This window comes from Cyprinus carpio, chromosome A22 (genome assembly GCF_018340385.1).
Source record: "Cyprinus carpio isolate SPL01 chromosome A22, ASM1834038v1, whole genome shotgun sequence".
Lineage (NCBI taxonomy): Eukaryota > Metazoa > Chordata > Actinopteri > Cypriniformes > Cyprinidae > Cyprinus > Cyprinus carpio.
Genome location: NC_056593.1, coordinates 21,331,005 through 21,347,375, shown reverse-complemented (window position 1 = coordinate 21,347,375; position 16,371 = coordinate 21,331,005). Strand labels below are relative to the sequence as shown.

The following is a 16,371-nucleotide window of genomic DNA, read 5'->3' as shown; positions in this document are numbered from 1 at the left end:
ATACTGACCCCGGCTTATATATAGTCTCACTAAATTGTCATTCACATTGGCACTCTGATCTTAATGTTCCTCAAATAAGCTTTTGTTATTTTTTATTTGTTTTTTTGACATATGACCCAGAAAAAATCAGAGATTCACCTTTAAGCACTGTGAATGTCTGTAGAAACTCCAGCAGCTTTCACAAACCCCTTTACAGATCCTTGCATTGATGAGTTCCCTCGAGTGTGTGTGGGTTGCTGGAATGCTGTGTTAAATTCTGGCCCAGCGTCACCCTGACAACAACCCGCCAGCCGTCACCTGTGACCCGTCCCCTCATCACACATTAACATATCAACCCCCAGACCTGCAGCGCTCACTCTGTTAATAGTTCACTTCAGTCATTTTCTGATGTGTTTGAGTCTCATCACTGGACTCGAGTACCAAAACATTTAGTTACACATTGCTAATGATGATATGGTGAAATATTACTTGTTCAGTTTTGTCACTGTATAACTGTGCTCTAGATCACTGTACAGCTCCAGTGGCAGATGATGAAATTCACTTTCAGATGAATGAAAATATACACAATTCCAATTAAAAAAAAAAAAAACAGTATGTTTTAAAACACTTTTTTGAACAGTAATTTGGACCATTTTTTTAGGTTAAAGAAAGTATTTATAAAATAAATAATTGATTAATTAAAAAAAATACAATTATTTCTTAATAAGAAATTATTAGAAATATTTAGAAATAATGAATAAAATATAAAATATATTTTTTTAAATAACAAAACATTTGTTTCATTTTCAGTGGTACCACAAAATAAAAATACTTGTATAGAAAAGCCCAAAGACAGGCAGACAATTATTGAAATATACTGAAAATCAATGTGAACATTTTTGTTTTTATAACGCCTTCCTCTATCTTAATAATAACCTTTATTGTGAAATTAGTAAGTGGTGTAACTGGTTAAAGGTGTAACGCCGCTAACACAAGAGCATGTGAGTCAACGGTACATTCAACTGACTAAACTGACTAAAGTCCTACATTTATTGAGAGTGGCCATAAGTGGCCAAATCATTCTAACCCCAATTAAACCATCTTTACCATTTTAGTTTGCAATGCATTATGGGATTGCCTTGTCCATGAAGGCTACACACAGTTCTGAATGTAACCAAAACTATAGATCTATAAACTAGGATTTGGAATTGAGCTTGTAAAGTGAGAAACAAGAATGATGGTTTTATTTTTGGCAATTCGCTTTCAATTGTAGATTAAACCAAATAAAGAAGAAAAGACAGAAATATAAAATATTTGGGAAATTTTGTTCGTACTGAATCCATACAGCAGATTCAGGGTTATTATCATTAGCTGAAACTAAAGCTGATTCCATAAAAAAATTCATTACTTGAAAAAAAAGCAATTGTTACATTTAAATATAAAGTAGCTGCTACGACATCATTTCTTATTTTAGTCTAGTTTAGTTAGAAGTACTAAAATAGCTAAGATAAAATACATTAAAACTACACCTCCACCTATAAAAGCTCCACCTATCAAAATATTCCCATCAGCTGGAAAGGTTAAATCGAGTCAGTTCCTCAGTTAGCGTGCTCAATACATCAGCAGCACGATAACAGCCCTTTCCATGTGGCTGCCAGGACTTTGAGTTCAGCTGGAAAACAGTCTGCCCCAGCGCCGCTGCCCCATGCGTCCTTTCCCTCCAAGATAAAGAGCACAGTGTCTGACGTGTGTTTATGACCCAGAGCTGGAAGAGGCTGGGAGAACTAGAGCACTGAAGGTGAAGTCATCAGCCACGCTGGGCTCTTTGACAGCTCTTTCAAACAGCTTTCAGCATTATTTTGCTGCATAAAAATACGCATTTCATTCCCCCCCTCAAAAACTCTCTGGAAACCCTGTACGGGACTCAACAGCATCTGATAAGTGTGTCCATATGCCAGCCGACAGTAAAGCAGGGCCGCCACGAGACGAGAAAAAAACAAACGAGCGTTTGACACAAACCCCTGTCAGCTCGTGACGGCACACAAGCGTCTTTCTCTTGTCTCAGAGTAAGTACAAATATAAAGACTGGACACATATTAGCCTCATGTCTGCGGGACAAAGCGCTCATTGTGAATAATCCTGCAGGAGACATGGGAATGAACTCTGGCTCTCTCACACACACCACCACTTTCCTTTCCCTTCGCTGCTCTGGCTCGCTTCATTAATGCACTCGGCTCCACAATGATCTTTTTTCATTTCTCTTATTTGCTGTTCTTCTTTAAAAAAAAAAAAAAACTTCATATACATGATTATTAACAAATCATTTTGATAAAAAAATTACATTATGCATTTGACAAAGATTCTCTTGTTATCCTCATTCTCAAAAACATAATCTTATTTAATGTAAAACACTTTTATCAGCTCATTTTAGCAACCTAATCAAAAAAAAAAAAAAAAAAAACTAATCTTACAAAATATGCTTTTGGTCAGTAAGGTATTTTAATGTTTTCTTTTTTTAAGTCTCTTTTGCTCAGCAATGCTGCATTTATTTATTAAAAATACAGAAAAACTGTAATTTTGTCAAATATTATTGTGATTTAAAATAGCTATGTGAATATATAGTAAAGTGTCATTTCTTCCTGTGATCAAAGCTGAATTTTCAGCATCATTACTCCAGTCTTCAGTGTCACATGATCCATCAAAAAACATTTCTGGTTATTAAAAACCAAGACATGTTTTTTGTAAGATTCTTTGATGAATAGAAAGTTCAATATATATATATATATATATATATATATATATATATATATATATATATATATATATATATATATATATATATATATATATATATATATTTAAGATTCTTTGATGAATAAAAAGTTCGGCATTTATAGTGTGTAGTGTGAAATAGAAATGTTTTGCAATATTATCTCAATGCATCCTTGATGAATAAAATTATTAATTTCTTAAAAGAAAACTCTAAATCTTACAAAATCTTAGCTCATGAACTTGAATGGTAGTATTTACCTAAAACTGTATAAAAACCTCCAAATGTGTTGAGAGATTGTGTCGGGTAAACTAATATATTTAAAATAAATAGTCAATACAGTTTTAAAGCATTATTAGCTGACTGCATGCAAAACCAAAACAGCAGTGCTACAAGCTTTCCAGTCTGCAAAAGAGTTGCTTGATGTGTGCAGGTCTTTATATGAATTTGTCAAACAGATTCACGAATCCTTCTAAACTGACTTGGGTTGCTAACTTTAGGAGGCAATGATAAAAATGCAATTTTGTCAGTAAAATCTATCTATCTGTTTGTATAAACAACATAAAACATAAAACACATAAAATGAAATAATTGGAAAATGAAATAGGGGCCAAAATCAAAATCCTGCAGAAAATGCTGATCTGTAGTTAAGGAGTTAATTACAATCAAATGAGCAGTAATGAGTGATGAGGCTGTCAGAGCCACTGCAGACATCGATACTAGTGACAAACCGCCACTGAGGCGTAGGATAATGGGGAGGCTGGGTTTGGCTCAGGTGTCTCTGTGCCTGTAGGGCTAATCTGTTCATGCATCGGCCGGCCCACGGCTCTCTGAAACCTCCAGTGCACAGTTATGCAGCGTTACCTGTTCTACTCTCAACACCTGTCTAACCACGCTCACAGTGAGTAAGAGACAGATTACATCTACAGAACATCTATACAGACTGCTGAGCGCTGCTGGTGCTCATGTGAAGTGTGGCACAGCAGCACATGACACCCAGAGCTAAAATTAAACCAATACAAGATACACTCAACATACAGCATCTGTGACGTGTTGACTAGCACCGAATATCATTTCACAATTTTGCAAATAAAAACAAAAATCATTGTTTTATCACAATTTTTCAGTTGTTTTAGGGTTTATGCCATTTAATGTCATTCCAATTTCGTATTGTATGTCATGTATTTAAACATATGTGTAATTACACACGTTTTGGCAACTGTAAGGGCCCTTTCACACCAAAAGTGTACTTAAATGTGTTAACAGTCATGAAAGTGTTTCTCTATAAGTCAATTAAGTGGCCTTTTATTTTATAAATGTTATTTTATTTGCAAATTTTTCTAAAAATATACTTTTAAGATTTAAATTACACTACACATTGCACATTCAATACAACTCAAGGCACCTTGCAACAAATGTGCATATATATATATATATATATATATATATATATATATATATGTAGTTTTAACTCTTTCATAGCTGGTATGCCATCGTATTTAAAGTAAGTAAATTCTCTCAATTCACTCTCCATTGGCAGGTGTGCCAAACAGCTTTAATTTTAACCTGACGGCACCTGAATCAAGACCAGAGTAGAAACTTTGAGGGCTGTTTGTTAAATGGTCTGTCAAATTCAATTAAACTCAAAGAAAATGACCCCTGGGAACTCTCTCTCTGCTCTTTAGACGATACAGATTCCTCGGCAGCGGCATAAAGGCATTGCTCTCCTGGAATGTGTATTCTTTGGAGGAGCCACTTGGAGCAAATTTGACTCTTTTCTCTTCTCCTCTTGTCACCCACCATCGTGCCGGTGATGTGGTGAGTGGAATGCATGGGTGTCTACTGCGTTTCAAAGATCAGACGCATGCCGGACCCTTCAGCAGAGACAGACAATAAGCATCACGCTTAAGTTGTCCTTCAGTGAAGCCCCCTCTGAATCCAGCAATGCATCACACGGGACGGGGTGACACTGCTGAGAGTCAGGGGCAGGCCCATGCTGCTGCTGCTGCCCCTGATCTGGTCCAAATCAAATGCGACCACACACATTCCCCCCTCGCTGCTGACTGAGACGCCCCTGCTAGAGGAGCGCCGAAAACAATACATCCACATAACTGAGAGACACAAAAACCCAGTGAGAGGGAGGAGTCTGTCACACAGTCTGTCAACAAGTCTAGAAGGGGGCTTGTTTTTGTGGATATAAAAAGTCTGCTGAACACCAAAACACGAGCAGCCCTGGTTGTAATGACAGTGAGCATAAGTTTAATAAGTAAAACTTCTTTAAACTGATTGATATCCAGAGAACAGAATATCATGCACTCTTTTGACCACCAACCTTAGCAACAACCCTAAAGTCACAAAGCTTTGTACGATAATTGAGGTGTAAAATCACATTCACATTTCTGCATATTCAAAACTAGTGTGTTTTTTTTTGTTTTTTTTGTGAGAATCAGTGGTGTTTGATTGGCATCATTAACATCAAACATGATATGCCATGTTTAACACATATGGGCTACTTTTCTGATTGATTGATTTATTTGATTATTTTTATAATTATTTTTAATATTACATTGTAATATTGTTAAATTACAGGTTTTAATTTAAAGTACATTTAAAGTCATTAGGTTTTAATAATCTTTTGTTGTGCACTTTGACTTATTTGGATGATGTGACTAACATACTAAAGCGCATGTAAAATCCTTTTTTTCATTTTAACTGTAGTGTATGTAATATTACATTAAAATTGAATATATTTAAAATTTACTAAATTGCAACTTCTTGCAAAAGTGAACAATGATACATTCATTTAATTGCAATTAATAATTAAGTCAATATTAATTTTAAGTATTTAATGTTTGTAACATTTTTTTTTTTAAATGTTCTTTTTCGAAAAGGTCTGGAAAAGAGCAGCATGAACATTCTGTTAAACATCTGCTTTCATGTTCCCCCAAAAATTATGGGTTTGGAATATCATGAGGGTGAGTAAATAATGATAGAATTGTTGTTTTTGTGTGCAATTCAATATATATAATATAATAACTGTGACATGTATGCTTTGTCATCCTTATCAGTTGACCTAGTTCCTTGTTGGTTCCTTCTGATTATTTTCATTAGTCATTCTATTCACCTGGTGTTAACTAATTATCTCATTAGTCCCATTGTTTTTTATCCATGCATTTAAACCCTGAGCTCTCCATTAGTTTCGGTCCGTCTTCTTTTACACTTAATAAAAGAAGTTTGGTTGTGTTTGTCTGATCTATGAGTATTTATCATTAAAGCCTGTTCCAGAGTATATTCCATCATTGTGCCATTTCTTATTGCAACCAATGTGTAACAATAATAATATATAGTATCATTTAATTTAGTTTTTAAAATACAGTTAAAGTTTTGAGTAGATACTGGATAGAGAAAAGCACAGACCTACATCTGAGGGGATTTTCTATGGAAAGACACTGTCAGACAGCAGGTGTCAAAACTGTAAACTAACTCTTTTGGAGGTACGTAATTCTTATTTTCATCGTTTTTCTTTTGAACCGCTCTTTGAAGTGTGTAATGTGTGTTTATTGTTTTTACTTTGCCCAGAGCGTCCCTCCTGCCATTATTCTCATGAACAAAAGGAAATGAGCAGCTCCATATCCTGTAGACAGAGCCATCGCTTTCAACTGCTTATTGGAGAGGGGGTGCGGAGAGCAGCAAAACACATGGAAAATACTTCTCAGAGACAAGCCGAGAAAATAAAAAAAAAAAACATCAAAACCACAACAAAACAACAACATTTAAAAAAAAAAACATGTAATTATTCCACTCTATTTGAAGAAAGTAAACTTAAACAGGTTTTAAAGTAGAAGAAATCTGCAGTTTTTCCATGCAAACTCTCTGCCGCAATGATAAGGTGCTGTTCTGAGAGCGTTTCTCTGACAATGAAGCATCGGCAAACAGTTTTTTGGGCAGTACTTGTAGTTCACTATCAGTAAACTGACAGAGATATGAGGGCCGTGTGCATCGAAACCTCCCATCCTCCCCTGCTAAAGGGTTACAGATGTCTTCCCAGAAGGGGATGTCTGTTGACGGTCAGCAACACTGTGTGCAAGAGCCACTGAAGAGCTACAAACCTGCTTCTTTATTTAAACGTCTTAAAACACTTTGGCATGGAGCTCAGAGGAGCAGTGCAGTACACAAAGCAGTCTCTGTCAAAACACTTTCATCCTCTATCTGGCATCATGTGCAAACTAAAACGCATCTGGACGACTGATCGACTGATGGGTGCAGAAGAGCCTAGTTAAGTTTCTTTTCTCTACTGCCAGGTGTACATTAATGAAATCAAATCCCAGAGTGCAGAAATACACTCTTATCTGCTTGATAAGACCGTCCATGGAGAGAATTGAAGGGGTTCTTTGTTTTCAGATGTTTAAAGTGATGGAATCATGGAGTAAGTTAGGGCTCGGTCCACAACTGCACCCTAAGGGACCATTCACACAGAATGTGTTTTTTCCATACCATTATACTACTTTTCCATGGTTTTTCTGCAGAAACCCTCTTGACGGACGTGTTTGACATCTCACATCACGCGGTGTTCTAAAAATGTGACGCTCAAGTTAAAATAAGTTAAATTTTTGGGTTCACTATTTACTATCAATAGTTTAGTGAAGCAGAAAGCACAACTCAAACATATTTTGCTTCCAAACCAAGCAAATTGTTGGTCAGTGTGGTGAATCTGCATGGGAAATCTTTCCCCCTCACACAAAATTCCTAATTGTGTGGAATGACAGGGTTTTTGGATTTCTTCATCAAAAATTTGGTGACCATTGGTAAATGTGTTTGCACCTTAAAGGCTAGAAACACAAACACTTATTGTAGATACTTTCTAACTGTTCTTGCACGTTACTCAAGCACAGAGCAGTTGCCTTCAAATGACTGTTCCAATAAACATGTTATTACTTACACAACTAGGTATAAACATGCTAACTGTTTACTTTAACATCAGCTATGTTTTCCTCAAACTGTTACTCCAAAATGACAGTAGTTGACCTGTAGAAGACAAGTTTACATTGACGTCTACAATAGCTTCCCTTGTGACACTGCTGAGAATTCGTAGAATAAACTGAGTGCTGGTGTTGCATTATAAATTGCACTCTTACACATTTTTGAGTAGAACGATATGTAAAATTAAGCTTTTTCAATATGAAAATTCTATCCGATTTTCAAATGCAATTTCCAAATTTTGAAATAAATGCCAATTGGCTTAATAAAATGCAAATTTACTCCCTGACAGTAGGTGGCGCTTATAGAATGCAAACATGCAATTTTCTGTTTCTCAGATAAACATTCGGTGCGACAAACATTTTTACTTTGAATGAATGCCTGTTAATGTGTCTGTTTACACCTACACGAACATTTGCATGCCGTCAACGCAACATTATTTACAGAAAGGTGTTCTAATCTATTTTCCATTGGACTGGGAAGAAAACTGGACAAGATTTGTGCTTTTGGTCACATGCTCAGAGCCGCTGCCGTTCAGTATGGTGGCCCTCACAAACAGGCTATTTTGCTAAGTGACAGTCAATCGTAGAGTAAAAATCTGATACCTGTTTTCATCTCTTGTCTTTGTGTAACAGGGTATTTCTGCTGTTCTATCAGCGCCACCTACTTTCAGAGAGTATTTTCATTTTCATTCCATTTGTCTGTTTATTGGTCTGAAGAGAAAAATTGCAAGCAAAAACAATAGGATGATTTTTTTTTTAACAAACATTCTCATTAGTGTGATGAAATCTTGAGATCTGCTTGTCCGTAAAAAAAAAAAAATCTGTCACATTTATGGCATGTGAATATTCACGATAGTCTAGCATTCAAATTATGATGTTTATCGGACAGTTTTTAAGGCCTCAGTTCAGAGTATGCAGAAATGCACAGGAGATGATGTGTACAATCTTTTGAAACCTTCAGTAAAGATGAGGCTTCAAACAAAGGCTGAAGAACACAGTGTAGTTGTAAGGAGCATGAATGACAGATGTTTTTTTTTCCTGTATTGGATATGTGTGTGATCCCAGAAGCCCCCCATCAGCTGCTGCGGTGTGTGAAACGCAGCTCTAGTGTTGCTGTAGATGTCAATGAGCTTACTGAGCACTTCATAACACTGGCCTTCGTCTGAAAACACCACAATACCACTGACTGCTTCAATGGACTACCATGTGTTTGACTTACTGAGTAAATAAAACACATTTTAACACAGAGCGTAGCATGTGTAACTACACTGTAAAAAGTGGCAACCTGCATTTGTTACCTTAAATAGCTTTCTCTACCTGATTTAACCCCCAAATTCAGCTTATATCAAAATACCTAGCCTTAAAGGGATACTCAATCCCAAAATGACAATTTTGTCATTAATCACTTATTCCCATGTCGTTCCAAACCCGTAAAAGCTCCGTTCGTCTTCGGAACACAATTTAAGATATTTTGGATAAAAAACCGGAAGGCCTGTGACTGTCCCATAGACTGCCAAATAAATAACAGTGTCAAGGTCCAGGAAAGTATGAAAGTCATCGTCAGAATACTCCATCTGCCATCAGACGTGCAATCTGGGTTATATGAAGTGACGGGAACACTTTTTGTAAGCGAAGAAAACAAAAATAATTACTTTATTCAATAATTCCTTTGTCAACGGTCTCTTCTGTGTCTCTCCATATCACCGTGCTGCATATGCTCTTCTGTATCATCCGCGCCGCAAGGATGTGCTGTTTCTACGTGTATTCAGCTTTGATTTGAAAGAAAACAGCGCATCCTTTCATTTTGGGATGGGTTATCCCTTTAAGTATGAGCAATAATAACAGAGCACTGCTAACAAAGTTTATTTTGCTAGTATCCAGCCAGTAAAGATATAAGAGCTAGTCATATTCTTTATTCTGATGTCCAGATGCTAAGAATTACTCTTTAGTGTAGATTTCTCCAAGTGAATCTACATTTTATTGCAGTAAGAGGCCCATCTGTTTACATCAGTCAAGTTTGGTCTCTTTTACCTCTATTTATTTCTGCTCATCTCTACAAAGACACTGGTGTTCAGAGCTCCCCACACGGCATTTCCTTCAACTTTAATTGCTTTTATACCGTTTATATCGGCGAGTCACGCAAGGCCCTGAAGTGATTCGAAAAAAAAAATCACGGCTACAAAGACACTTTTGTCTTTTGATGGCAGCTATCGGCGGAGAAGAAAGAGCCAGCCAGATGCGGCCCGGCCAAACAGCATCACACGACCTGATCTTCATGCCTTTCCACTTCAAGCGCTGGACAGGAAGTCCCTCCAGCCACAAGCCCAGAGCCTCCCGTGCCACCAGAGTCTCCTCTCGAGCTCCAGAACAGACCGAGAAAATCCTGACTGGCCTCCGTCTCCACAAACACATGTGTTATGTCTGCAGCACAGATAGCAGCGAGCCTGGGATTCCATTACGGGCAGCTTTTTGCCACTGTGCCCCAATAACCATTGTTTTGCTGCTCACCCCTGCCAAGCTAGAAACATTGTCCTGACATTCCTTCCTTCAGCATCAGCCCACGAAAAGGGGGATATATTTAATGACTTCTTTGGTAAACATTTCCCGCAGGCCGGACCCAAAAGTAACTCTGCTAACGTGTTTTAAAATGTAATGCTACTGAATAAAAGCTGAGACTGATTCGCTGAGAGACGTTACCTCTGCTTGACACAGCACATCTGGACTTCAGTAACAGTTGAGCGGGATTTTGTTTAATAAACCTCCAGTTGCCACAGCAGATGCATTCAGTTTACAGAGTGAGTCGGATCAAGCAAAATGTCCCTCTCTCTACGTCACAGACTTCCAACGCGACTGTTATATATCAAACCCACAACTGCTCTGAGTTTATTTACCGCAATATGAGCGTCATCACTGCCATATCAAACGCCAGTCAAACAACTGATAATCACCTCTGGATGGTAATAAAGAGTCTGTGTTACATTTTCATCTCACGAAACCTGTCAAGAACATGTCCTGGTTATATTTCTCTCCAAAAACAAAATTAATTAGAAATTAGATATAATACAAATGGTGTTTATGTAGAAATTATATTTTGGATGATGACAATAGCTGGGTTTTCATCCAAACCTGACTCTTTTCAAAGTTTGCGAAAAAAATAAAAATAAAAAAATAACTGTGAATTAGGTGCGTTTCGAACTTAACCTAGTTACCAACAGAAAATAAAACACCATCAGTGGAATCAGACGATTAGTCACGAGGGTTTAATGTTTGCTACATCTGAATTTATCCGGAAATTGTGTTTCCATCTCCCATTTTTCACATTAACTCTTTTTCGCACAAGTCAAAATCCACCTCAAGCGTGCATTAAAACTTTTTGCAAATTAAGGGATTTTTTTGGGGGCTGTTTCCGTCACTCTTTTTCTGATGTGATACTTCAAAATGCGCATAAAAACAGGGTGAAAAAAAACATAGCTAATGAAGCATTTAGGACCAACCCCAATTTTTTTTTTTTACTCTGACATTATTTTCATAAAAACAGATTTTTTTCCTACAAATTCTCACTGCTGTAATGTGAAAAATATCTTATTTAATTTTTAAAGTGAATACATCACAGTAGTTTTTATTGTGCTGCCTTTGCACTGAGTGTGAAAATAACAAATACAAAAGAAAAAAAATAGTATAAACACTGTATTGCAGAGTAATGGGAATTACAAAAAGTCTCATTTTATTTATTTATTCATATTGAGTTAATATGTGATGCAGGCAGTGTTTATGACATTCACTTATCTCATGTATCAAATGAAGAAAACATACTTTAAAAAAATCTTTCACACAAACACAAGTGAACATTGAGTAAAATTTGATTTGGCGGCGATAAAAACTTATTCACAACTTATCTTCAACATAATGGAGAAAAATGGCCATCAACAGAGCCTGAAGGGAAGACCTTCTCATGCTTCACGTGGCACCAAAAGGAAGCATAATTACAGACTGCCTTTGCATGAAGAAAGAACTACAAACAATTATTTTGCCTCACTTGTTTGGATCAAAGCTGCTTTGGTATCAGAGCAATAACGATAAAAAATAAACCACTAGCTGAAAGATTCTGAAGGGCGATCCTTTAATTATCTCCTGTTTCATGAAGAAATGCAGGTTTGATTAATAAGACAAACAGTTAACAATTCTTTTGCTATTTTTGAATCACTAGTGTCCATCAATGTGTATATAAACATTTTAGATCAAATTTGGTTTTAATACCTCAGATCGTAGCTAATACTTCCACACATTAAGAATGCAACAGGATCTCATGAGAAAACGTAATTATTTTACAAGGTGATTTCATATGAATTTGTAAAAAATTTCACAAATTTTAGCCAAAAGTAAGCATGAAGGTCCACCCCTGAACTTAACTGTCAGTAAGCAGATTGTACGAAAACGTACAAATGAGAGCATACGAATTCATACGAATTAGCCACCAATTCAGCAAAACATAAAATAGTTACGAATTTCAATGAGATTGTGTTACAAAAATGTGCTGCTGCCCTTTGTTATCAATCAACTCAATCATTTCAGCAGAGACAGTCAAGCGCCTTGAATTGCAAGTTGTAACAAAGATATCCTGAAAGATGTTGAAGCAGAAAGAGGGGGGTTGTGTGACGCTGGGAAGAGATCCATGTGCCCTAATAGTGGGGGTGAACCAACAGCTGCAACAATCTCTCAGAGCCACGTCATGACCACAAGATTCACTTCCTGAGCCTCAACAAACTCGTGTGTTTTCTTCTGTGTATTTCCTTCAAAAGAAAAATCAATCCTAAAGATATGTGTGACGTTAGCAGGAAGAGATTGAGTGCTGGAGATGTGAGCGCAGGCTGGTCATTACTGACGGCCGCTTGGCTTCTCCTGAAGGTTTAATTGCAGGGCGGTGTGAAGCTGTGTTGGTGGCGGAGGTGTCCTCTGAATGTGTGGCAAGCCCTGGCATGTTTTTTATGGGTTTCACACCAAGAGTTTCAGGTAAAAGAAGGAAGGGAACGTAACGTGCTGCAGTCAGATTGTCCCTGTAAAGCCCAAAGCCATTTGAAATGAGCCTCAAAATGAACACCTGATCAAAGCATCGACGTGAATCTGTTATGTAGCTGAATTTATAAGTATTACCACATTTAAACAGGGTTTGGTTGATATAATCTGATAAAAGAACATGGAAATTCCCATACAGGGCATGTATTTACACTAGCAGTCAAATATTTGGAATAATTAATTATTATTATTATTTTAATGTTTTTGAAGTTTCTTCTGCTCACCAAGGCTGCAGATTAAAAGTAGAGCAAAAACAGTAATGTTGTGAAAAAAAAATCTTACGTCTAAAAGAAGTTTTGTGTTTGAATATATTTTAAAATATAATTTATTCCTGTGACACACATCTGAAACAGTAATTATTATTTTTTTTTTTTGGAATCTTTGATGAATAAAAAGTAACAACATTTAGTTGAAATAGAAACCTTTTGTAACATTATTAATGTATTTACTGTCACTTTTGATCAATTTAATCCATCCTTACTGAAAAAAAGTGTTTATTTTATTTTATTTTTATTTATTTTTTTTTATATTACCCCAGACTTTTGAATGGTGTTTATCATGGTTTACACAAAAAAATATTTATCACCACAACTGTTTTCAACATTGATAATAATCAGAAATGTTTCTTGAGCAGCAAATCAGTATATTAGAATGATTTCTGAAGATCATGTGACACTGAAGACTGGAGTAATGATGCTGAAAATTCAGCTTTAATCACAGAAATAAATTATCTTTAAACAGAGATTCACATATTTTAAATGGTAATTACATTTCACAATATTACTCTTCTAACTGTATTTTTGATCAAATAAATGCAGCCTTGATGAGCAGAAGAGACTAATTATGATTTTAAAAAGCTTAATATTGCTCTGTATTGTATAATTATTTATTTTGCACAATGTTTGTCAGCTGGTGGATTATGACCCAAAAACGGGTTCCAGGGCTGTGTACATCACGGGAAAATGCTAAATGCAAAAAATGAAATATTAACCATGAAGTCAGGCACATTATAACAATTGAATAGAAAGCTAAAGAGGCTGATCAGTTTTTAAATATAATTTGTTGTTGACATCAGTGTGTCCAAACAAATGCCACAGTGTTTTGATTCTTGATACTGATACAATATTTAGCCTACTATTTGTTTCTAATGTTAAGCAATGCATTCACAAAACTGCCAGTTTTCCTATTCAGCCATGCCACGTTAATATTTTGAATTGCATTAGGCCTAAACGCAGTGAATAAAAGTTGTTTCCTTTTGCATTGTGTCGCTATGGCACATGGCTTCCAGCGTAAAATCTGGGTCCTGGAGCAAAACTGAGATTTGAGAAGCACTGATTTAACAGCCGTGTTTATCCACAAACAGGACAACTTCAACCCAAAGAACAGCCGAAGACTTACTAGTAGGAGAGAGGAAAGTGGGCAACTGCTTGTTTTAACATGTAGGTGAGAACTGATGTTGTTCTCTAGTGTCAGCAAATAAGATTTTGAGCTGAGGGGGATCCTGGTGGGCGAGACTGTCGACCGACCCCACAGTCAACGTCCCACCGAGGTGATCACAACACTGGTGACTAATCAGCCCTACCGAATCAGATAAGAGCAGAGTCCCCAGGGCCACAGAAGAATAGCTGTCTCGTTCCTACAGAGACGCGAGTCAAAACACACATTTACATTGAGACGCGCTGGAGAGATAGGCTCCCTCCGAGATATGCTAAACACATCCTTATCAAGGTGAGAAAGGGCCTTGATCATCGGCCTGCTGTGTGAAACGTGTGCTACACATGACAGTCAGCAAGACTGGCTGTTTTCTGTCTTTCAGATCCACACCCAGATACTGTTCTGTGTGTTTCCGGCCCACGCCTCCTCCACGAGTGTGTTCAGAGGTCACAAGGAAAGCTAAACGTGACTGCAGAGATTTCATCAGTGTGAACGTGCACTGATTCAGAGCAGAAACTGGTTTAGAGATCACAACCTGTTTTGTAGCCTACACTGCTTTTAAAAACAATGTGGTGGTGTTTCTAGACGAATGCAAGTAAATAAAACACTTAAAATTGAAATAATGAAAACAAATTAAAAATGATTATGTTTATTGTTCAACTGCTTGATGTTCACGTTTGGTTTTGTATAAAGCGACTTTAAATGATTCAGGTAAATGAGTCCGTGTATATTACAGTAAGTGATGTATGGCTCGGTTAATGTAAGTGCTGTGCTGGAATGTGTTGCGCGTATATAATAAATGTAGCACTTACTTGAGAAAGTACTTCTGTCCGTTGGCGGTGTACGCCATCTCCCAGCCCGGCGGCAGCGGCAGCTCCTCGGCCACATCGAAGGACTGGTGTCGGATGTGAGAGTGGTGTCTCCCGGGGCTCGGAGCGCCCAGCGCGCCCGCGGGCAGCTGCAGGGACGCCGGGGACGAGTGCGAGCGGACGTGCACCGCCGGGCAGCGCGGCGGGAGGCTGCCGGAGTCCGTGCTGGACTGCCGAGAGTGAGAGCCCGAGTCCGGCTCCTTAAAAAACGACTCGGGCAGATGCTTGTTCCTCCAGGAGCTGGGCTTCGGGTTCATGACGGAGTTAAACAGAGCCTCCAGATCCGTGTCAGGGTCTTTGGCGACATGGATCACCTGCTGGCCCGGTAACGGCTGGAGAGGGTTACTGCTCATTTTGTTAGATAAAAAAACAAGCAAACCCCGAAAATCTTATTAAAATACTCGGATCCTGAAAAAAATTAAAATAAATAAAATTCCTGGAAGTTGTAGGAACTTCTTTGGTTAGGCCTGTTTTTTTTTTCTTCTTTTTTCTTTTTTTTTTCCTTCTTTCTTTTTTTCCCCTTTTCGTTGGTAAAAGTAGTCACGGCCTACTTGAAAAGTCTTGCAAAGTCTTTAAAAAGTTGTCATAAAGCTAAAAGAGTGTGTCATGTTGTCCCGCACTGAGAGTTTCAGCGTTCCAGTGTCCCGATGGAAAGTTTGTAAACTCGAGCTTTTCTCTCTCTGCGTCTCTGAGCGGCTCCTGTGTCACTCATGAATATTCAGAGACTCCAGCCCTCATTAATATTCAGTTCACCTTTAACACACAGCTCATTATCAACAAATTAACAAATAAACTTTACTTTGATGTTATTTTAAACTGCAGTGGCACTCAAAAAAGGTTTAGGAATCTGCCACAATTGTCTAAACATTTTATTTTAATCCATTAAACCTGTTTTAAAATTTTAATTTGCTATTTTACTGCTATGCTATATTAAAAATAATAATTTATTTATTATTACTACATGTTAAATATTAAAAATAGTAAATGTTTTAAAATAAATTTAAACCAATACATAGGAAATAGGCTACACAATAAATACAATTTAAATAAATATGACAAATTATACATTTAATCATAACTTTGTTAGTTCAAACCAATTTAAAATATCATAAACACCCAATATTTTTATCCAGAATTCCCAAACTTATTAATGTATTAAATATTGTAAAATAATAATAATAATAATAATAAAATAATAAATGAATATATATTTCATGTATAAGTTGCTTAATATTATATAATCTGTATTTAATTACATGTGTAGTTA

At 36.9% G+C, this 16,371-nt stretch overlaps 1 protein-coding gene across 2 annotated transcripts in view; it reads right to left on the bottom strand.

The window, feature by feature from the left end:
- LOC109112134 (WW domain-containing transcription regulator protein 1-like) overlaps positions 1-15,791 on the bottom strand; it is a 49,013-nt gene extending 33,222 nt beyond the window's left edge. Inside the window, exon 1 of one of the 2 annotated variants that reach the window (XM_042712229.1) lies at positions 15,048-15,791. In XM_042712229.1, coding sequence (XP_042568163.1) covers positions 15,048-15,457 — 410 coding nt within the window. In that variant the 5' untranslated portion in view covers positions 15,458-15,791. The remainder of the gene's footprint in view (positions 1-15,047) is intronic. The other variant, XM_042712228.1, reaches the window with a different exon arrangement.
- Between the last annotated feature and the right edge of the window lie 580 nt (positions 15,792-16,371).